At 41.0% G+C, this 22,356-nt stretch overlaps 1 protein-coding gene across 4 annotated transcripts in view; it reads left to right on the top strand.

The window, feature by feature from the left end:
* The window catches only part of vrk3 (VRK serine/threonine kinase 3), a 186,849-nt gene that overhangs the window by 4,693 nt on the left and 159,800 nt on the right, over window positions 1-22,356 (top strand). For 2 of the 4 annotated variants that reach the window (XM_078544205.1, XM_078544204.1), the window contains exons 2-9: window positions 2,955-3,097; window positions 5,710-5,853; window positions 6,553-6,702; window positions 9,785-9,834; window positions 9,932-9,998; window positions 11,228-11,312; window positions 16,913-17,015; window positions 17,099-17,191. In XM_078544205.1, coding sequence (XP_078400331.1) covers window positions 2,956-3,097; window positions 5,710-5,853; window positions 6,553-6,702; window positions 9,785-9,834; window positions 9,932-9,998; window positions 11,228-11,312; window positions 16,913-17,015; window positions 17,099-17,191 — 834 coding nt within the window. In that variant the 5' untranslated portion in view covers window position 2,955. The remainder of the gene's footprint in view (window positions 1-2,954; window positions 3,098-5,709; window positions 5,854-6,552; window positions 6,703-9,784; window positions 9,835-9,931; window positions 9,999-11,227; window positions 11,313-16,912; window positions 17,016-17,098; window positions 17,192-22,356) is intronic. The other 2 variants (XM_078544206.1, XM_078544207.1) reach the window with 2 other exon arrangements.

Genomic DNA, 22,356 nt, shown 5'->3' with positions numbered 1-22,356 from the left:
CCGATTAAAATGGAAAATAGTTAAGAAATCCATTTTGCCCAAAATAGTTACTGATATTCTATATTATATTCCACTTTAGATTATTTTCATTGTTTAAAAAACCGAAAACAGAGACTGTATAAAAGATTGTAAGTGGATCTGCACAGAGATTCACAGAATGTCACAGTGCAGCAGAGGCCCTTCGGCCCATGAAGTCTGCATCGACACGTGAGAAACACCGGACCTACCTGCCTAACCCCATTTACCAGCACTTGGCCCATAGCCTTGAATGTTATGACGTGCCAAGTGCTCATCCAGGTACTTTTTAAAGGATGTGAGGCAACCCGCCTCCACCACCCTCCCAGGCAGCGCATTCCAGACCGTCATCAACCTCTGGGTAAAAAAGCTTTTCCCCACATTCCCCCCCTAAACTTCCTGTCCCTCACCTTGAACTTATGTCCACTTGTGACTGACCCTTCAACTAAGGGAAACAGCTGCTCCCTATCCACCCTGTCCATGCCCCTCATAATCTTGTACACCTCGATCAGGTCGCCCCTCAGTCTTCTCTGCTCCAACGAAAACAACCCAAGTCTATCCAACCTCTCTTCATAACTTAAATGTTTCATCCCAGGCAACATCCTGGTGAATCTCCTCTGCACCTCCTCCAGTGCAATCACATCCTTCCTATAATGTGGCGACCAGAACTGCACATAGTACTCCAACTGTGGCCTCACCAAGGTTCTGTGCAACTCCAACATGATCTCCCTACTTTTGTAATCTATGCCTCGATTAATAAAGGCAAGTGTCCCATATGCCTTTTTCACCACGCCGCTAACATGCCCCTCCGCCTTCAGAGATCTATGGACACACATGCCAAGGTCCCTTTGTTCCTCAGAACTTCCTAGTGTCATGCCGTTCATTGAATACTTCCTTGTCAAATTATTCCTTCCAAAGTGTATCACCTCTCATTTTTCAGGGTTAAATTCCATCTGCCCATTTGACCATCCCGTCTATATCTTCCTGCAGCCCAAGACACTCAACCTCACTGTTAACCACCCGGCCAATCTTTGTGTCATCTGCAAACTTACGAATCCTACCCCCTACATAGCCATCTACGTCGTTTATATAAATGACAAATAATAGGGGACCCAGCACAGATTCCTGTGGTACGCCACTGGATACTGGCTTCCAGTCACTAAAGCATCCTTCTGTCATCATCTTCTGTCTCCTACAACTAAGCCAATTTTGAATCCACCTTATCAAATTACCCTGTATCCCATGTGCATTTGCCTTCTTTATAAGTCTCCCATGTGGGACCTTGTTAGAGGCTTTGCTGAAATCCATTTGGACTACATCAACTGCACTACCCTCTTCTACACACCTGGTCGCCTCCTCAAAATATTCAATCAAATTTGTTAGGCATGACCTCGCCCTGACAAAGCCATGCTGACTATCCCTGATCAAACCTTGCCTCTCCAAGTGGAGATAGATTCTCTCCTTCAGAATTTTCTCCAGTAGTTTCCCTACCACTGACGTGAGACTCACTGGCCTGTAGTTTCCTGGCTTATCTCTATAATCCTTCTTAAATAGTGGAACCACATTAGCTGTTCTCCAGTCCTCTGGCACCTCCCCCATGGCCAGAGAGGAATTAAAACTTTGGGTCAGAGCCCCTGCGATCTCCTCCCTTGCTCCCCTCAGCAGTCTGGGACACAAATCATCCAGACCTGGAGATTTGTCCACTTTTAAGCCTGCCAACACCTCCAATACCTTGTCACTCCCTATATCAATTTGCTCAAGAACCTCGCAGTCTCTCTCCTCAAGTTCAATACATTCATCCTCATTCTCTTGGGTGAAGATGGATGTGAAGTATTCGTTCAACACTCTACCGATGTCAGGTGTTTCTCACGTGTCGGTGCAGACTCGATGGGCCGAAGGGCCTCTTCTGCGCTGTGATTCTGTGTGATTCTGTGATGTCCTCTGGATCCACCCATAGATTGCCCCCTTGATCCCTAATGGGCCCTACTCTTTCCCTGGTTATTGTCTTCCTATTGATATACTTATAGAATATCTTGGGATTTTCCCTACTTTTACCAACCAGGGCTTTCTCATATCCCCTTCTTTGCTCTCCTAATTGCCTTCTTAAGCTCCACCCTGCACTTTCTGTACTCCACTAATGCCTCCGCTGATTTGCTTCCCTTGTACCTGCTAAAAGCCTCTCTTTTCCTTCTCATCGTATCCTGAATATCTCTAGTCATCCCTGATCATTCCCTGAGACCAGCTTATAAATCCTTGCCTGATAGGCACAGGACTGCATTAATGCAAAATTCACATTCCTAACTCGTGCTACTTTTAGAATGTCCAAACACCTTCAGTTTTTTTCAAAAATTTATTAACAAAATAGAATAGTGCCAAAAGAGTTGATTTGATTATAATGAACCAAGATCTTGTGCAACAAAGATTTTGAACAAGTAATGTTGTCAATATTAATGACAAATCAAAATGAATCCATGTGATGGAGTGAAGGATCAAAGACTTGGATAACTGAGAAATTGAGAGAAATCAAAATGAAGATGAGGACTGTGTCAACTATTTGTTTGGGGCAGAATAAAATCATACCTTAGAGCTAGAATGGCAGAACTTTACAAACAGGTCACCTGGTATATTATGCCTGTGCTGGCTCTCTGGAGACCAAACTATTCAGTTCAATTTCCCCTGCTCTTTTCCCATATCTTTTTAAAATTTCAAGTATTTATCCACTTCCCCATTAATAGCTATTATGGATTCTTTTTCTGGTAACTCATTTTGTGTCTCAATGGCTCTCCACGATTTTTTAAGTTAAAAGATTTTGATAATCCGCTCCCTCTCATTCTTTTAGCGAAGCTCATTGCTATGTACCTTTGATGTGCATCTTACTGGTTTGAATAATCCTGTCTAGATAATGTAAATCTAATCTTCTGTCCCTTCTAATTTTTCAGAATGATCTTTAAATTCTGCCCAGACTGTGGCCAGAAGATAGAAGCTGCTTTCAACTTTTGCCCATCTTGTGGCTTCAAGATACCTAAAGAAGAGACTGAGGAAGAAGTGCAACCAGTTACTGCCCAGTCCACTGCATCTCCAGGTTTCTGTTTTATCGATTTTTTTTTCCTCAGTCTCTCACTGCTAGTCCATCTAAAGTGAGGGAGGATAATTAATGATATCAATGGGATCCTGAGTTTTAATCTGCGGTTCAGTTTCCTATCAACCAATATTGATTTCACTGTGTACCATCTGAAGAAAACTTATAACAAATATAACTTTTTAAATGTCTTTCTCTTGACGTCTTTTTTTAAGGTCTTCACACTTGTCATAGCTGGAATGGATTAAATTGTGGCAGTTTCTACAATTGCTGTTCATTTTGCTTATCCTGACTTGGCACAGTCCCAATGCACTATCCTCTGTCATTATTTCTGATGCCGACTGTTGTCATCTTTTTTCCTTAAAAACCTACACTCAGATCCTCCTTTCTTTTCTTTCTTTTCTTTTGTTCTTTCTTTGAGAGGTCAAGTGACCTTTTTCTTTCTGGCAATGCACATCGAACTGCAAAACCCCTGAGCTAATCTTCATATTTGGGCAAGTCTTGACAGTCATTAAAATACAAATGACTTTTCTGGACTTATCTTTGAGAGGTCATTAAAATGCAAATGACCCTTCCTGTGATTAATGGCTGCATTTCTCCAACTAATTAAAAAGACTTCTTTCACAATATTGTAACAGACTCTGACTCCAAACTTAAAATCCAGAAACGGGTGTGAAAAGCTCTCTTTCATCAGACAGTGTGTGGATGGATGATACCCAGACTCTATTGTCTGACAATGGCCTAACCATCAGAAGCCATTTATGAGAACGATGGAAAGAGGTGCTCTGGTCACATGATAGAAACTAGGTCTCTGATGAGTTCTGATAATAAGGCATATTCTGAGCTGACAGGTCAGAAATGTCTCAATCAGCGAAGGGAAAAGACCCTACATAAGAAACACCTGTAGGCAGAGATTTGGGTTGGCCTTGAACTCTCTACCTGAGGAACCCTACCAGGGCTTTACCACTGAATCTTGACTGGAGTAGAATAAGAGAAATCTGCTACTGTGAGCATAAATTAACAGCGTATCTGCCGTTCCAAAACTACCAGAGTTTTTTCTTCAGAAAAGATTACAGTTCTACATCATTAGCATGCTACTTTTGTAATCACAATCTTTTCCTAAGAGTGTGTGTGTGTATCTGTATGTGTGTGAGAATGGGTACAGTTGCTTATATTCGGGTGTTGAACGATAAACGTTTTCTTTTAAAATTTACGAAAAAAAACAGTCATTTGTCTGTTTCTGACAGTTACAGCACTCAGGTTAAAACACTTCTCGGTCAGACACGAGGCGCAGGAAAAGGGAGCCATCCATATCATTTCTCCCCTGTCTGTAACACATTTGTATTGGCTTCTCCCATTTCCCCTCATGGTCACGCCTGCACTCCAAGGTTCCTTATCTGACACACACACACTGCCACCACCCCCCACCCCCCCCAACTTCCTACCCTTTGACATTACAAATAAATATGCTGTTGGCTTCCATTTGTATAGTGATAACACCCAGCTTCTTCACATATCTGCAATCTTTGAAATCCATAATAATTTCTGTCCTGTCTAACTGCCTGTCCAAGCGATGGATGTCACAAGTATTTTCAGCTCAACATTGGCAAGGTAGGCAATCCTTTTCAATGTCCAACAAAGTCTCTGCACCATTGACAAGGCCTCAACCCCAGCCCCTTCTGATCTATTTAGGCTGAATATGAAAGTGCACAATCTTTGTTATTTTGATCCTGAGTTGTACTCTGACTTTACGCTGGTCATGTAAGCATCACTTGCTTCCACCAATATTGTCCTCCCTACCTTTATCTCACCATCTCTACCTGCTAAAATCCTTATCTTTACAGTTGTCATCTCTTTCTACAATATTCACTAACCCCCTCTCACAAATTCCAACACATCCAGAATTCAGTCATCTGTATCCGATGCCATACTATCCCGTTCCCTTGTTGCCCTTGCCCTTGCCCAGTGTATTGATTTAAAAATCTTTGTCATGGTTTACATATTTCTCCATGAAACTGCTGTGTCCCAGCTCATACCCTGCATTACTCTGTGCGTCATCTTCTCACAGCCGTGGATGGCAATACTTTCATTTGTTAATTCCAAGCAGTTTAGAATTTTCTTCCGAGAGTCCTCTATCTTGTAGCCTCTTGGTTGGTCTGCTTTCAAATTTCTCCTTAAAACTTAGCTCTTCAACTGTGGTTTTTGGTTACCTCCCCTTACCCTGCTTCCTCCTCTTTGCCTGCTTTTTCTTCTATAATGTGCCTTGACATATTTTACTGCATTATAAGTGCAGTTGATAATTGGTTGTTAGTTAATTAAGGAGATTTGGATGGCGTTGTGTGCCCACCTGCAAAAATAAGTATTTTGTCCCCTATCGGAACATTGTCCATAGAGCAGCAAAGCAACATAAAAGTTTATCTATCTTGAGTATTCATCATGAGTATTCAAGCTTTAGTGAACAAGCACTCCTACAAGTTGAACCATGTTGTGCTTGAAAATTTGATCGCTTAAATGCTTGGCTGCTAAAGTTTTAAAGTTGTAGTCTTGAAAGGTCATTTAATTTGTTACACTGTGATCCAGTCTTTAAAATGCTTACATTTTCATTCTAATTTCAGCTCAGACTGTGCCCAGTGCAGAGGTACCCAAAACAAAGCACACCCCTGTGAAAATAATCTACCCCAAAAAGGAGTTAGCTTCCCCAAGGAGAAAACGAGAAACTGAAACAAGCTTTCAAAGTTCCCCCACAAAAGGATCGCCAAGTAAGTTCTTACCATGGAAGAGATCAGATCAAATGGTTGTGTGAAATAAAGTGGCTAATTCAGTACAGAGCACCAGGATTCAGAAACTATCTGATAATTCTGATTAAACAGCAAAATTTATTTGTTTCAGGCTGTTTTTCATACTGGGTAAGGAAGGGTTCTAACCAATGGCGGAGCAAGGTATTTTCATGTCACAACTTGTGATGTGAAATAAGCATTTAGAAAACGTGATTTACTCCGTGTAGATGGTTGGATTTCTGCTGTGTTAAATGTCCTCCATAGAAGAACATCATTATGGTTTTTAACCTGGCTATAGGACTATTGGAAAATTAATTTCTAACCCAGCACATGCATTACTTTACAAACTGATTTCCAGAACCTTGATTGTTTTTTTTTACTGGTTATGCATTTTGATAGATTTTCAATCCAATCTGTGAAAATTTTAGCAAACATTAAAAACTAACCTTTTTCAAACAGTACTGGGGGTCAGCAACTTTAAAGTTCTTTATGTTTTTCTCAATCTGTATTTGGAAACATTTGAGATTTCCTGAAGTACATCTGCATGGTGCCATTATGTGCTTTATTTTTTAAAGGGAAAATATCTGATCTGAAAACAGACTGTCCTATCTCGACTTCATGCACCTCCGTTAAAAAATAAATGACACTGGGCTGAATGTTGTTGTTCTCTTTTTTTTTTAGCTCTGAGAAGTCCCAAAGGAAAACGCCAGAAAAGCAATCCATTGGAACCAATTCCAGAACAAACTATCCTGACTGATCAGAACAATAAAAAATGGAAACTTGTCGAGCTTCTCTCTCAGAGTGAAACTGAATCTGGATTGCTCTATTCAGGTATCTTCACTGCATATTTGAAGACTAAGATAATTTAGCTAGAATAATTAGAATTTATTCCAGATAGCTATCACACTAAGGATTTTGCAGTTTACTTCATGGCATGTTGAAGCACTCTTATCAAAGCCAGGTGCTTTCAGTTTTTGAAACTGGTTACTTTAAAGTATTTTTTTCAAAGTATGTAGGTCTTATAAAACCTGCATAAAAATATTTCTATATTTCTAAGTTAAAGATCTCTCCAAGATTCTTGTCAAATGTGCAAGGACATTTCCAGGACTTTTCTGGCATGCAGTATTAAAATCATGGATACTTGCATACTTTTTACTAAAAAGTATCCTTTTGCAATGTCTTGCTAAATTTCATGGCCCCTCGAGATCAGGAACAGACCAAAGTGCATATAATTTATAATTCAAATTCAGGTACGATCTTGTATTATATTATGAACGTATTTCTGTAAAAGCTTGCCATAAGTAACAGCAAAAGTTGAATATTTCCAACAGATACTGGCAAGTCAGTAGGATTTGAAAATCAGTTGGCAAGTGTGACCTTTTGATTTGAATGTGTTTATGTATTGTAAATGTCACTGAGCCCCAATCGCCTGTGAGTGGGAGACCTCATACCTTTTTTAAAAAATATATCTTGCATTAAAGAAACTTTGTTCTGTCAGAAACACACAAATTAAAATTACAGTTTTTTAAAAATTCATCCGTGAACATTGCTGGCAAGACCAGCATTTATTGTCTGGCACCAGTTGCCTTTGAGAAGCTAATGGTCTGCTGCTCTTGAACTGCTGCAGTCCTTGTGCTAAAGATAGTGCTGTTTCATAGGGAGCTCCAGGAATTTGACCCAGCGAGGATGAGGGAACAATGATATAGTTCCAAGTCAGAGCATTGTGTGACTTGGAGGGCAACTTGAAGGTGGTAGTATTCCTGTATGCCTACTGCCATTGTCTTTCTAGGTGGTAGAAGGCGTGGGTTTAGGAGGTGCTATTAGAGAAGCCTTGACCGGTTTCTGCACTGCATGTTGTAGATGGTACACATTGAGCCAGATTGTGATGGTCATGGAGTGAGTGAATGTTTGAGATGATGGATAGGCTGCCAATTGAACAGGCTGCTTTGTCCTGGATGATGAGCTGCTTGCATGTTGTTGGAGTTGCACAAGTCCAGGCAACTGAATAGAATTCCATCACATTCCTGGCTTGTGGCCTATCAATGCTGGAAAGGCTTTGGGGAGTGAGGAGGTGAATCACTTGCTGTAGAATACCCAGTTTCTTGGCTACTCCTGTAACAATTGTATTTAAGTGGCTGGTTCAGTTAAGTTTCTGGTCATTGGTGGCCCCCAGGTGGTTGATGTTGGAGAATTCAACAATGGCAATGGAAAAGGGGAGGTGGTTGGACATTCTCTTGTTGAATATAGCATTGCCTGTGGTGCAAATGTTACTTGCCACTTATCAGCCCAGGCCAGGTCTTGCTGCATGCGGGCATGGACTGCCTCTTTATCCGAGGACAAAAACAGAAAATGCTGGAAAAACTCAGCAGGCCTGACAGCATCTGTGGAGAGAGAAAGAGTTGACGTTTCGAGTCCTTATGACCCTTCTTCAGAGCCGCCTTCATTATCTGAGGAGTTGTGAATGGAACTTCAAGTTGCACAATCATTGGTGAACATGCTCACTTCAGATCTTAAGATGAATGAAAGGTCGTTGATGACACAGCTGAAGATAATTGGGTCTAGGACGCTACTCTGAGGAATTCCTGCAGCACTGTCCTGGAGCTGAAATGATAGGACCTCCAACAATTAGCCATCTTTCTTTTGTGTTTGATATGACTCCAGCTGATGGAGTGCTTTCCCCTGGTTCTCAGTGGATTTAGTTTTGCTCCTTGATGCCACACTTGGTCAAATGCTCCCTTGATTTCAAAGCCAGTCACACTTGCCTCGCCTCGCCTCTGGAATTCAGCTCTTAGTTCCATGTTTGGGCCAAGACCGCAGTGAGACCTGGAGCCAAGTAGTTTCAAACTGAGCATCAGCAACCAGATTACTGATGAGTAAATTCTGCTTTATAGCACAGTTTATAACGCTCTCCTACACTTCGATTGAAAGTAGGCTGATGGAACAGTCATTTGCTGGATTGGATTTGTCCAGCTTTTTGTGGGAAAGCTGCACCTGGGCAATTTTCCACTTTGTCCAGTAGATACCAGTGTTGTAGCTGTACTGGAATTGCTTGGCTAGAGCTCAGCCTGAAGCTATCATCTCCTGCCCACAATCTTTGTTCTGTAGTTACCAATTCCATCTGAGGCTGGACTAAACTGTTATCAATCCTATTTGACCTTGTGCTGAGCTTCAGATCCCATATTCTCTCCATCACCAAGACTGTCTACTTCCATCCCCATGATATCACCCATCTCTGCCCCTGCCTCAGCCCATCTGCTGTCATCCAAGCTTTATTTTTTACCTCCGACCTCAACTATTCTAATGTTTTCTTGGCCATCTGCCACTCTGCATTTACTTCAGCTGATCCAAAGCTTTGCTGCCCATATCCTGACATGCACCAAGTCCTGTTAACCTATCAGTCCTGTGCTTATTGATATGTTAGCTCCCAGCCCAGCGAAGCCTCAAGTTTACTACTTATGTTTAAATCCCACCATACTTCACTCCATTCCTCTCTTCCTCTCTGATCTCCTTCAGCCTTCCAACCCTCAAAAAACTCTGTATTCCATAATTCTAGCCTCAATATCCTTCACCTCTTCATGGGTGGTCATGCCTTCAGCTATCTAAGCTCTGGGAATTCCCTCCCTAAATTTCTCTACCTTTCTATCCTTTAATACGCTTCTCAAACCTACCTCTTTGACCAGACCAAGCCTTTGGTCACTTGTTCTACTATATCTCCTCCTTTGGTTTTGTGTCATTTTTTTTCTAGTAACGCTCCTGTCAAGTACATTGGGGTGTTCCACTATGTTAAAGACCCTATACAAATGCTAGCTGTTGCTATTTTGTCATTCCCCTGACTGGAATGAAGGACCGAGTTGTTGCTGATAAAAGTAATCATTATTTTTATTTAATCACTGAATGTGTTATACTATTACAGCACAACAAGGGGCTGGTCCCTCACAACCATGCAAGTACGTTGTTAAAGTGGTAAGTTGCAATTTGACTAAGTTTCCAGATTTAACATCCATAATGTGATTTATATTACTGTATGCTGATGGTGCTATGCATGTATATATGTTTTCAGGATGCAAAGGATGGTAGAATATTCAATGAACAAAACTTTCTCCAACGTGCTGCAAAGCAAAGTAAAGGTAAACAGCATTTATGGGAACGTTAATTTTCAAATTACATTTTCGTAGAGTATAGAATTAGTAGTAAATTATATGAAGATCAGAAAGAATGGAATGGTAAAAGGCCCATTCATTCTATAAACCATGTGTAACTTATTCCACCGTGCACTCTACTCTGTCTATTAATCCCAAATCTCCCCTACTCCGAGCAGTAATGGAACAAAATCCAGACTATTTGTCCATCCTCCCATCTCCATTATGCAACCCTGACCATCTAAAGATTTATATTCCCCTGTCTGACTCCACTAGCTCAGAGTCATTGAATATCCTACAGAACTAACCAATCACCTCAGAATGTATCTATTCTTCAATCTTAAATCTCCAATCTCATTCACGCTAAATACAACAGACTCTTAAGCAGCTTATGTATCCAGTACTTATGGGGAAATCAAATCATCTGATCTAGAGCATTGCTCATTTTGAACCTTAGTCCTGGAGTGCTTAAGGGCCAAGTTAACTACAACTTTCTTCACAGTTAATAATCAGCAAGATCAGTTTCATGCAATCTTGGTTTTTTAATTACAAAAACAAGAACTGCTGCAGTTGCAAAGTTTTTCAGCTGGACAGATATGTACAGAATATGTAATCTCTTTGTTCTAATTGTGGGGTATAGCATGTCTCTACGTGAAATTCCCATTGTTCAAGTGCCATAGATGATGCCAAAACATAGCTGCCCACCATTGCAAGTATCAAATTTAAGACCAGCACTGACATAAGACACATAGGTTGGTCCATAGTTGCAGTTGCCACAGCTTCAGAATTAGTGTAGAGTTCATTTACATGAAACAGATTGAACATAAGCAATAGGATTAGACCATGTGACACTTCGAGCCTTCTCTGCCATTCAGTGTGGCTGATCATTGGCCTTATCTCCACTTTCCCACCTTGGTCAGGAAAGCTCGTATGGGAATTTTTCAAACTGTGGAAGTGATCTGAATGCAGCAGAATGTTTCATACCTTCATGCAATTCAGTTGCTGATTTAAAATAATTGTGCTTAATATTTTTCTAAAGAATTGTGAAATGTTATGCATCTACCAGGCAGATGATTTAAATGTCACTTTCAGAACTTCAGTTCAAGTAACCTGCAAATGTTAAAAGTAACCAAGTAAATTGAAAACCACTGGTGCCTTTTTTTTAAACTATCAATTCAATTTGTGTCAGTGATGTGTGTTTGATTTTTATTTGTCAGTTGACAAATGGGTGAAGTCTCATATGAAAGCATTTCTGGGAATTCCGACATGTGTTGGCTTTGGATTCCATGAAAATACTTACAGGTCAGTGCACTAATGTGTGGTTCAGAATAAAAAACGTGTCTGTAACTTGTTTTTTCTTTAATTGTTGACCTCGAACTTGTCTAACCAGTGGAGAATTTTTTCAACTGAAAATCTAGAAGGTATAAAGAATTATAATTAGAATCCTCTTATTCTCTTCTGTTTCTGTTAACTTTTTAAATGAGTAATAATGATTTTATCAGATCTGTTGGTTTGGAAGAATTACTGACCTTGTGAGAGAGCTGAATTATTAGTAGAGACATAAACTTGTGAATGCTCTGAAGAAGAGTCATACGGACTCAAAACGTTAATTCTATTTCTCTCTTCACAAATGCTGCCAGACCTCCTGAGTTTTTCCAGCACTTTCTGTTTTTATTTCAGATTTCCAGCATCCACAGTATTTTGCTTTCATTAACTTGTCAATGCTTCATTAACTGTACACGCTATGTTAATTCAGCTGTTCACACACACGCTGGTGATGCCTTCAGCACTTTCGGTTCAACAAGAATTAAGTCAACATTAATACAGTTGGGGTAGAATGTGAATCTTAATCTTTTTCATCTGTTGGATTGCTGATGACAAGACTCTGAATTTTCATGAAAATAGCTAATTTTATAACATTGGCTTAAAACGTGAAAAATATATCTGATCTAGCAACAGCAAAATAAATCCCTACTGGACTTAAAATCTCGTCGAACAATCACAACCGTTTAGGAACAGAATGAAAGTCAAAGGTCTTGAAATTTAGGTTGGACCCAGCAAAGAGCAGAGTATGTTCACAGTACTCCATTATACGGCCCAGTAGATTTATTATTAAGGGAGCCACCTAAGGGCAATGGAGTTGTTGGCTGTGGCTGAAGTGAACTTAGCCAGTTAGCTTCGTTAAATTGCTGTCTGAAAGCTGTAAGCTGAATTTAATGGATTTTAAGGTAAAATTATATTGCTGTCTTTGCTTCAAAAATAATGTGTATACTATAACAAATATGACACCATAACTGCAGATTCTGATCCTGATCTGATTTAAACAGATTAAAAAAGGTTACACAAGGCCGCTTCTCACTGCTTAGTATGGTGTGGAGCACAGCTTCAGTGCAGTGTGAAGCCAAATTTTAAATTTTGTTTGACATCCTGGGTACCTGTAACAAAGTCTTTTTAATGTTATGAAGTGGGTACTCCCTGTGCTGTCAAGACATTTAAATATTCACTGTAAACCCACTGGCTCCCACAGCTACCTTTTAAATATATTGCTTCATACTCCACTTCTTGTATGAACTCTTTTTCTCCCAGTTTCTCCATCTCCATTGCATCTATTCTGTTGATACAATCTTTCACACCAGCACTTCTGATATGTCTTTTTTCCTCAATCGAGAACTCTCCCCACCCAACCACAGTTGACTGAGTCAGTTCCATTTCCTACACTCCTGCTCTCCCTTGCCCCAAACCCTCCAGAATCATGGTATGGTGGTCCTTGTCCTCATTTTCCACCCTGTCAACCTCCACACTCAACAGATCATCCTTGCCACCTCCATGCCATCCCTTTCCCTTTCTGCCTTCTGAAGGGAACATTCCCTCCACAACACTCTAGTTCATTCCTTTGTCATCCCAACACCCTCTCCCCTTCCCCCAACACCTTCCCATACAGTACTTTGCACTACCAGTCTCAGACTAAGTAAATAGCAGATACAGGGTGGTAAGGTCCAGGTTCAATCCATACTCTATGCTGGGTTATCTGACCTCAGCAAGAGCAGAGGTGAGGATACTGCATTTGTTTTCTTGTTCCTGAGCTAAGTGGAGGAAGAGAAAGAAAGCAAGCTGGCAATACCAGCAGTTATTGCCCATTCTGAATTGTCCTGAAGCAGGCGATGTCAGTCAGTTGAAAAGGATCTCTGAAGAGCTACACCATTGGGAGAGGATTTGTAAAAGTGTGCCTTGCAGATGATAAGATAAAGTTTGCCTCCTTCTGTACTATTAAAATTCTGTGAATCTGTGAAGCTGAGTCGGCTTCTTGAATCGCTGCAGTCCATATAGTGTAGGGAGTTCAAGAATTTTGACCAAGCAACAGTGGGGGAACGGTGATAATAGTTCCAAGTTAAGAGCCAGTTATTCCCATATGTAGATAGTTGGCGGTGGGACTGATCAGCTGAACAGTTTTACCTTTTATTACCCTGCTTCCCCAGTCAAATAGCCTGTTAACTCAGTCCTTCTGAGTTTAATTGTCAAGAATGGTGGCTCGGGTAAGATGCCAAGGACAGCTACTGCTGGCTGTGGATCCACACATCAGTGTAAATTCAAATCAGTTTGACATAATCATTGAAGGGAAGAGAGTAGGATGCAGATTTTTTTTAATGGGGCAGGAGTAGACCATATGGCCCTTTGAGCCTACTCTGCCATTCAGTACAATCATGGCAGATCTTGGGCTTCAATTCCACTTTCCCATCTACTCCCTGCATCCTTTGATTCCCTGAGAGACCAAAAATTCGTCTACCTCAGCCTTAAATACATTCAATAATGGAGCATGCACGACCCTCTTAAGGTAGAGAATGCCAAAGGTTCACAATCCTCTGAGTGAAGAAATTTCTCCTCTTGGTCCTAAATGATCAGCCCCTTATCCTGAAGCTGTGCCCCCTTGTTCTAGCCAACCAGGGACAACAGCTTTTCAGTATTTACCCTGATGAGCCCCTTCAGAATCTTGTGTGTTTCAATGAGATCACCTCCCATTCTTCCAAAATCCAGAAAATATAGGCCCAATTTACTCAGCTTCTCATATTAAGACAACACTCTCATCTAGACTAATCTAGTGAACCTTTACTGCCAATGAAGTAATACTTAAATATGGAGACCAAAATTGCACAGTATTCCCACCTAGCTTTGTATTGCTAGCAAACTTATATATGTTACACTCTGTCTCTTTGTCTAAGTCGTTAATATAGATTTTATAGCTGAGGCCCCAGCACTGATCCTTGTGGCACTCCACCAGCCTGCCAACTTGAAAATGCCCTGTTTATCCCTACTCTGTTTCCTCTCTGTTAATCAATCCACTATATGTGCTAATATATCGCTTCAATTCCATGAGCCTTTATCTTGTGAATCAACCTTTTGTGTGGCAACTTATCGAATGCCTTTTGGAAATCCAGATATGCAACATCTACTGGTTCCCCTTTATCTAACCTACTAATTACATCCTCAAAAAGCCTAATAAATTTGTCGAACACTATTTACCTTTGACTTTGTCTGATTGTCCAGTGATTTTCTAAGTGCATTGTTAAGACTTTCTTGATAATAGATTTCAACACTTTCCCAATGATTGATGTCAGGCTAACTGGCTTGTAGTTCGCTGTTTTCTCTCTCTCTTCTTGAATAGCAATGTTACATTTGCTAACTTCCAATCTGCTAGGACTGTTCCAGGATCTAGGGAATTTTGGAAAACCATACCCATCTCTACCATCTCTGCAGCAATCTCTTTTAGAACCCTACAGTGTTAGCCATCAAGTCCTGAGGATTTGCCTGATTTTAGTCCCTTGAGTTTGTCCAATACATTTTCTCTGCTGATATTAAGTTCCTCACTCTTAGTAACTCTAGGTTGCCCTCTATTTCTAGTATGTAACTTGTTTCTTCTACTGTGAAGACAGACACACAATATTTGTTCACTGTCACTGCTGTTTCTTCATTCCCCATGATCTCCTGTCTCTGCTTCTAAGAGACCAACATTTACTTTAGCTACTCTTTTTTCCTTTTTACATACTTGTAAAAGCTCTTACAATCTGTTTTTATATTCCTGGCTAACTTACTCTCATTATATTTTCTCACTTTTTATCAACTTTTTGGTGGCCTTTTGCTGGTTCCTAAAACACTCCTAATCTCTCAGACTTATTACTATTCTTTGTAATATTATAAGCCTATTCTTTTAATCTAATATTATACTTGGTAAGGTACCTCCTTGATAAGCCATGAGTGGAACGTTCTCACTGAGTTTTTGTTGTATTGTTCTTTCTTGCAATTTTTTGTTTCTTCCCCGCACAGTGCAGTATTTTAACCATATTTTTGTGGGGCATTGCTCAACAAAGACTGGGTACTTCCTGTGGAAGAAGAGAGACCCACCCATCTGGGGCAGGGATTCTCAACCTGTTTGCTCCTGCAGCCTTCCTCACATGTTATAAAAAATACACAATCCCCCATATCACAAGTATTTCTTCTTTGTAAGAATTAGTTATACAATTAAGCTTATATTTTTGTTTTACTAAATCTGAAAAGTTGCTGCTGCTGAGCAACTATTTTGTCAAGAAGTGGCAGTATTCTTGACAAACACAGGTAGGTCATGCTCAGTATTCACCATGGCTTTGTTAAGCATAGGTTCATAGATTGTCATTGAGATTGGTAGAGTTCTGCTTAAGTTAATGAATTCTCACCTGAGGTTGCTGAGTTATAGCTGAAGCTCATAGACTGACACTAAGGTTGATAAAGTGTAACTGAAGCTGATTATGTTGGTGGTGTTGACAGCCATATTAGCTGGCACTTCTCTTGTCTGTTACTAACAAGCCAAGTGAAACACACCTGCAGAAACTGGATGGAGTTTTCTTGACAACATAGTGGACCAGTGACTGTGAGATCTCTGGGGCCAATTGACAGTTTCCAGTTCAGGGCCAGGGACGAAAGTGATACTTTGCTGGTGTCGATCAGTGACTCGCAGCAGAAAGTCCTGGATACTGGATCTTTGAAATTTAGTATTAAATTGACTCTAAATTGTCTGCATGGTGGAGACTGGGAGCCACTGGTAAACCCCTTAACACCTTCTTCTGGGTGTTAGTTGACGATCCCTGATCTGAGGTAGTGTTACATAGAAACAGGGTAGGCCATTTGCCACTTTGAGGCTGTTCCCCCATTCTATTAGATCGTGAGTGATCTATTCTATATCTCCATTTGCCAGTGTTTATGAACTGTTATCTCTCAACAATAACATGCATTTACATTGGGCCTTTTGTGTAGAAAAAAAATCCTAAACTGCATCACAGAAACTTAATCAGATAATGGATGCTGAGCCAAAGCAGGAGGTACTAGCGCTGGTGACCAAAGCCTTGGTCCAAGAGCTGTGTTTTAAGGAAGTTCAGTAGATATCTAAAGAACACTGTGTTGGCAGCACTTACAAGCAGGTCCAGCCTGTTCTCTTGCCAGGGGCAAATGCAGGGCATAGAGAGAGAATCAGGTGTAGGAGAGAAAATAATTAAAGGAATGGTTATATGTGTTGTGCTAGAGTAGAAGTAACTTTATTTGTGATGTGTTTTGGATGCCTTGTTTCACATGAGGCTATCACAATGTAAATAAGTCTACATTTGAGGAAAATTGCCACAAAATGGTTTTACTGTTTGTACAAACTCATTTTGTAGGAGAAACACCTGATCTCTTAAACTTGTATTTCCTTAAACACAAAAGATATTCAATGTGTTGACTGTCACAGGTTATATGAAGCCTGTTTCATCTTTAGGATCTTTCAGTAACTTCAAATATTTTCAAAAATGTGTACGTTTAAGACATGTTATGCATATTCATATTTTATCAGCTTCACCACCTAGATGTTAATTTAAACTGTTTGACGTGAATTTTTATAGATTTCTAGTATTCCCAAATTTGGGTAACAGTCTGCAATCAATTCTTGAGAAAACTAAGAAACCCTTGTCTGAGAAAGCAGTACTTCAGCTGTCTTACAGAATGGTGAGTGTTTATAGCAACTCATATTCCTAGTTTAGGGTCATTTTTTTACATTTTAACTAATATAAACTTCCTGTCTTCATCAGATTGATGTGCTCGAGTACATTCATACAAACGAATATGTTCATGCCGACATCAAAGCAGAAAATATATATGTGAATCCAAATGATCTAGAACAGGTAGGAAACATTTCGCCATATGGAACAATTTAAACTTTTCCAGTAGCTTGCCTTCGACCCAGAAGCAGTATGGTAAAGAAAATTTGTAATTCCGTTAAAATGTCTAGTGAATCTATGATTGTTTTTAAGAATGTTTGAAAAGTACTTTTAAGAGTTTGAATCAATATTGTAAAGGGATCAATTGTAATTTTCTTGTATAATAAAAAAAAACTAGTCTATGTGACCTGATGACCATTGACCTGAAAGCAGTAAACAGGAAGGAAGTTAAGATATGGACTCTGTGTGGCCCGACACACAGCAGAGCTGGAGGCAGAAGGCAATCAGCTCTCGGATGCAGGAGCTCTTGAATTCACTTTGCGAGTGGGCTAAGAAGGTAAAAACCTGGGAAGGTTGTGTGAATAGCTTAGGAATGCGAAAGAACTGGGTGTTTTATCAGAAGTGGCCAAAACCAGAATGTTTCACAGTTGGGGCGCAGTCAGTCAGTTGAACAGGATCTCCGAAGAGCTACACCATTAGGAGAGGCTACGTAAAAGTGTGCCTTGCTCATGATAATCGTACAGGTGAGACTTGGGGTGAAAGCTCTTGTTCGATCTTGTTGCCTTACCCTGCTTGAATAAAGAACAGCATATTCTGGGCAAACATCCAGAGTTCCCTGGATGGAAAAGGAGATGGGAATTGAGATTAAAAAAGAAAAAGTGTGCTTGTGACAGGTGTCAAGGTAGAAAATACAATCGAGAACCAAGAGGAATACAAAAGGTTCAGAGGGGAGGTGAAAAAGCATATTAGAGAAGCGAAGAGGGATTATGAGGAAAGACTGGCAGCCAACATAAAAGGGAATCCCAGAATCTTCTATAGGCATAGAAATAGTAAAACGGTGGTAAAAAGGGAAGTAGGGCCGATTAGGGACCTAAAAGGGAACTTACCCATGGACAATGGGGCCGTGGCTGAGGTATTAAATGAATACTTTGCATCCATCTTTACCAAGGAGGTAAATGCTACCCAGGCCATGGTGACAGACGAGGAAACTCTGTCAATAGAAGGGTTCAAAATTGATAATGAGGAAATGTTGAATAGACTGTGGGTACTTAAAGCTGACAAGGCATCGGGACCAGATGAGAAGCATCCAAGGAAGGAAGTGAGAGCAGAAATTGCAGGGGCACTGGCCATAATTTTTTCAGTCTTCCCTAGAATCGGAGGAGGTGCCAAAGGACTGGAGAATTGCAAACATTACGCCCTTGTTCAAAATAGGTTGTAAGGATAAGCCCAGCAATTACAGACCAGTCAGTTTAACTTCAGTGGTGGGCAAGATTCTAGAGACAATTATTCAGGATAGAATTAGTAGTCACATGGAAAAATGTGGGTTGATAAGGAAAGCCAGCATTGATTTCTGAAGGGGGAATCATGTTTAACTAACTTGCTGGAGTTTTTTTGAAGAGGTAACACAAAAGGTCGATGAGGGTAAAGTTGTTGACGTGGTGTATATGGACTTTCAAAAGGCATTTAATACAATGCCATACAACAGACTTATGAGAAAGGTTATTGCTCATGGAATAAAGGGGACAGTAGCAACGTGGATACAAAATCGGCTGAAAAATAGGAAGCAGAATGTAATGGTCAGTGGATATTTTTCGGGCTGGAGGAAGGTTTGTAGTGGAGTTCCACACAGGTCGATATTGGGACCCTTGCTTTTCCTGATATATATTAATGATCTAGATCTTGGTGTGCAGGGGACAATTTCAAAGTTTGCAGATGATATGAAGCTTGGGAGTGTTGTAAAGTTGGTAGAGCGGCAGATAGGTGGTAGATGAAGTTCAATGTGGAGAAGTGTGAGGTGATGCATTTTGGTAGAAGGAACATGGACAGGCAATATAAAATAAGGGGTGAAATTTTGAAGAGGGTGCAGGAGCAGAAAGACCTGGGTGTATTTTTGCATAGATCATTGAAGGTGGCAAGATAGATGGAGAGAGCAGTTAATAAAACATATAGTATCCTGGGATTTATTAATAGGGGCTAGAGTACAAGAGCAAGGAGGTTGTGCCGAATTTATATAATAAACTCGTTAAACCTCGCCTGGAGTATTGTGTACAGTTCTGGGTGCCACATTATAGGAAGGATGTGAACATATTGGAGAGAGTGCAGAAGAGGTTTACAGGAATGGTTCCAGGGATGCGAAACTTCAGTTACGAAGATAGATTGGATAGGTTGGGATTGTTCTCCTTGGAGAGGAGATTTGATAGAGATGTTCAAAATCATGAGGGGGCTGGACAGAGTAGATGGGGGGAAGCTGTTCCCACTCGTAAAAGGATCAAGAACGAAAGGGCACAGATTTAAAGTGATTTACAAAAGAAGCAAATGTGATATGAGAAAAAACTTTTTCACACAAGAAGTTATTTGGGTCTGGAATGCAGTGCCTGGAAGTGTGGTGGAGGCAGGTTCAATTGAGGCATTCAAGAGAGCATGAGATGATTATTTGAATAGAAACGATGTGCAAGGGTATGGGGAAAAGGCAGGGCAATGGGTCATAATGCTCATTTGGAGAGCCGGTGCAGACACGATGGACCGATGGCCTCCTTCTGTGCCGTTAAAATTCTGTGAACCTGTGACATTGTGGAACTGCAACAGCCTGACAGTCATACTCAAACAGAATCATACCTGACAGGCAGTGTCCCAGACACCAATATCACCATCCCTGGGTATGTCCTGTCTCACCTCAGGACAGACGCAGCAGAGGTGGCGGTACAATGGTATATTTGGGTGGGAGTTGTCCTGGGAGTCCTCAACATCGAAGTCTCATGGCATCAGGTCAAATATGGGCAAAGGAATCTCCTGATTACCACATACTGTGCCCCCTCAGTTGATGAATCAGTACCCCTCCATGTTGAATACCACTTGGAGGAAGCACTGAGGGTGACAAAGGCGCAGAATGAACTCTGGGTCGGGGACTTCAATGTCCATCACCAAGAATGGCTCAGTAGCACCATTACAGACCGAGCTGGCCAAGTCCTAAAGGACATAGCTGCTAGACTGGGTCTGCAGCAGGTGGTGAGGGAACCAACAAGAGGGAAAAACATACTTGACCTCATCCTCACCAGTCTGCCTGCCGCAGATGCATCTGTCCATGACAACATCGGTAGGAGTGACCACCGCACAGTCCTTGTGGAGATGAAGTCCCGTCTTCACATTGAAGATACCCTCCACTGTGTTGTGTGGCACCACCACCGTGCTAAATGGGATAGATTTTGAACTGACCTAGCAACTCAAGACTTGGGCATCCATGAGGTACTATGAGCCATCAGCAGCAGCAGAATTGTACTCAATCACTCCACCATTACCACTGAGCCAGGGGATCAGCTCTGGTTCAACGAAGAGTACAGGATGGCATGCCAGGAGCAGCATCGGGCATACCTAAAAATGAGATGTCAGCCTCATGAAGCCACAGCACAGGAGCTACTTGCATGCCAAACAGCAGCCAAGCTGTTCCAGTACAGCTACAGCACTGGTATCTGCCTAGCAATGTGGAAAATTGCCCAGGTATGTCCTATACACAAAAAGTTGGACAAATCTAACCTGGCCAATTACCTCCCCCTGCCCAACCCCATCAGTCTACTCTTGATCATCAGTAATCAGTAAAGTGATGGAAGGGGTCCTCAACAGTGCCATCAAGGGACTCTTGCTTAGCAATAACCTGCTCACTGACGCTCAGTTGGGGTTCTGCCAGAGCTACTGAGCTCCTGATCTCATTATGGCCTTGGTTCAAACATGGACAAAAGAGCTGAACTCCCAAGGTGAGGTGAGCTTGACTGCCCTTGACATCAAGGCAACCTTGACCGAGTGTGGCATCAAGGAACCCTAGCAAAACTGCAATCAATGGGAAGCAAGAGGGAAAACTTTCTGCTGGTTGGAGTCGTACCTGGCACAAAGGAAGATGGGTTGGGATGGTTTATCTTATGATGAAAGGTTGGACAAGCTGGGCCTGTATCCATTGGAGTTTAGAAGATTGAGAGGTGATCTTATTGAAACATACAAGCTCCTGAGGGGACTTGACAGGGTGGACGCTGAAAGGATGCTTCCCCTTTTGGGAGAGTCTAGGACTAGGGGACACTGTTTGAAAATAAGGGTTCTCCCATTTAAAATGGAGATGAGAAGAATTTTTTTCTGAGGGTTGTAAATCTTTTGCGGGCTCTTCCCAAGAGAGTGGTGGAGGCAGGGTCAATGAATATTTTTAAGGTAGAGATTGACTCCCTTGTTAGTCAGGAATCTAAGGTTATTGAGGGGGGTAGGCAGAATGTGAAGTTGAGGCCACAACCAAACCTTATTGAATGGTAGAGTAGGCTCGAGGGGATGAATGGCCAACCCCTGCTCCTAATTCGTATGTTTATATGTTGACAATTTCTTCATTTGGGGGTCATTTAGTAAATTTTATTATTTTGGTTTGGTTATTGTAATACCTAGGACAGCACAAGAAAGACAAGTATTACCGAGAAGTGGTGGCAGAATTGCTTAATGGGTTTTTATCATTGAATAGCTGCGTCGTGCAAAGTAAGAAAGTTTCATTTTTGATCTATGGGTTATGCTGAGCAAGGAGATCTCAGCCACTGCAAAGTATATCAGCAGAGCTGGCAAAGTTACTAATGGCCCTCTTCATTCCTTCCTGGTGGAAGTAAGTTTGTTGAAGACAGGCTTTAACTTTTGTTGCAATGCTTACCTACCTGTGCTCCATGATGAGGCTTGCACAAGTAATGGTCACTCTGATGAGAAGAACTTCAAACACAATTGATCCATCAGAGCTGTTTAGATCAAAGGTAATGTTGATCTGCACTGACCGTTCTGCCCACAGGCTGGAGGAGATTGAATCATCCTCATCAAAATGATTTCTTCAGGTCAGACGAGGCACATGCAAAGAAACCTGTCTTGGTGCTACCAGCAACGTCACTTCGCGTAAAGTGCACTCGTGGCTTCAGTGAATGATCCATTTCCGATCGATCAGATAAAATAACATCCACCTTTGCAAAACCAATAAAGAAACATTTCATTCAGGAACAATTATTCTACCTTGCTAAATTGGTGCCCAAGTTGATCATTGATCTGAAAAAGAAAAGTACAATTGGCAAAGAAAAAAAAAAATCATACATATACAATTACATAAGAACACAAGAAATAGGAGA

Source organism: Cetorhinus maximus, chromosome 6 (genome assembly GCF_964194155.1).
Source record: "Cetorhinus maximus chromosome 6, sCetMax3.hap1.1, whole genome shotgun sequence".
Classification (NCBI taxonomy): domain Eukaryota; kingdom Metazoa; phylum Chordata; class Chondrichthyes; order Lamniformes; family Cetorhinidae; genus Cetorhinus; species Cetorhinus maximus.
This window is presented reverse-complemented; position numbering and strand designations above follow the sequence as displayed.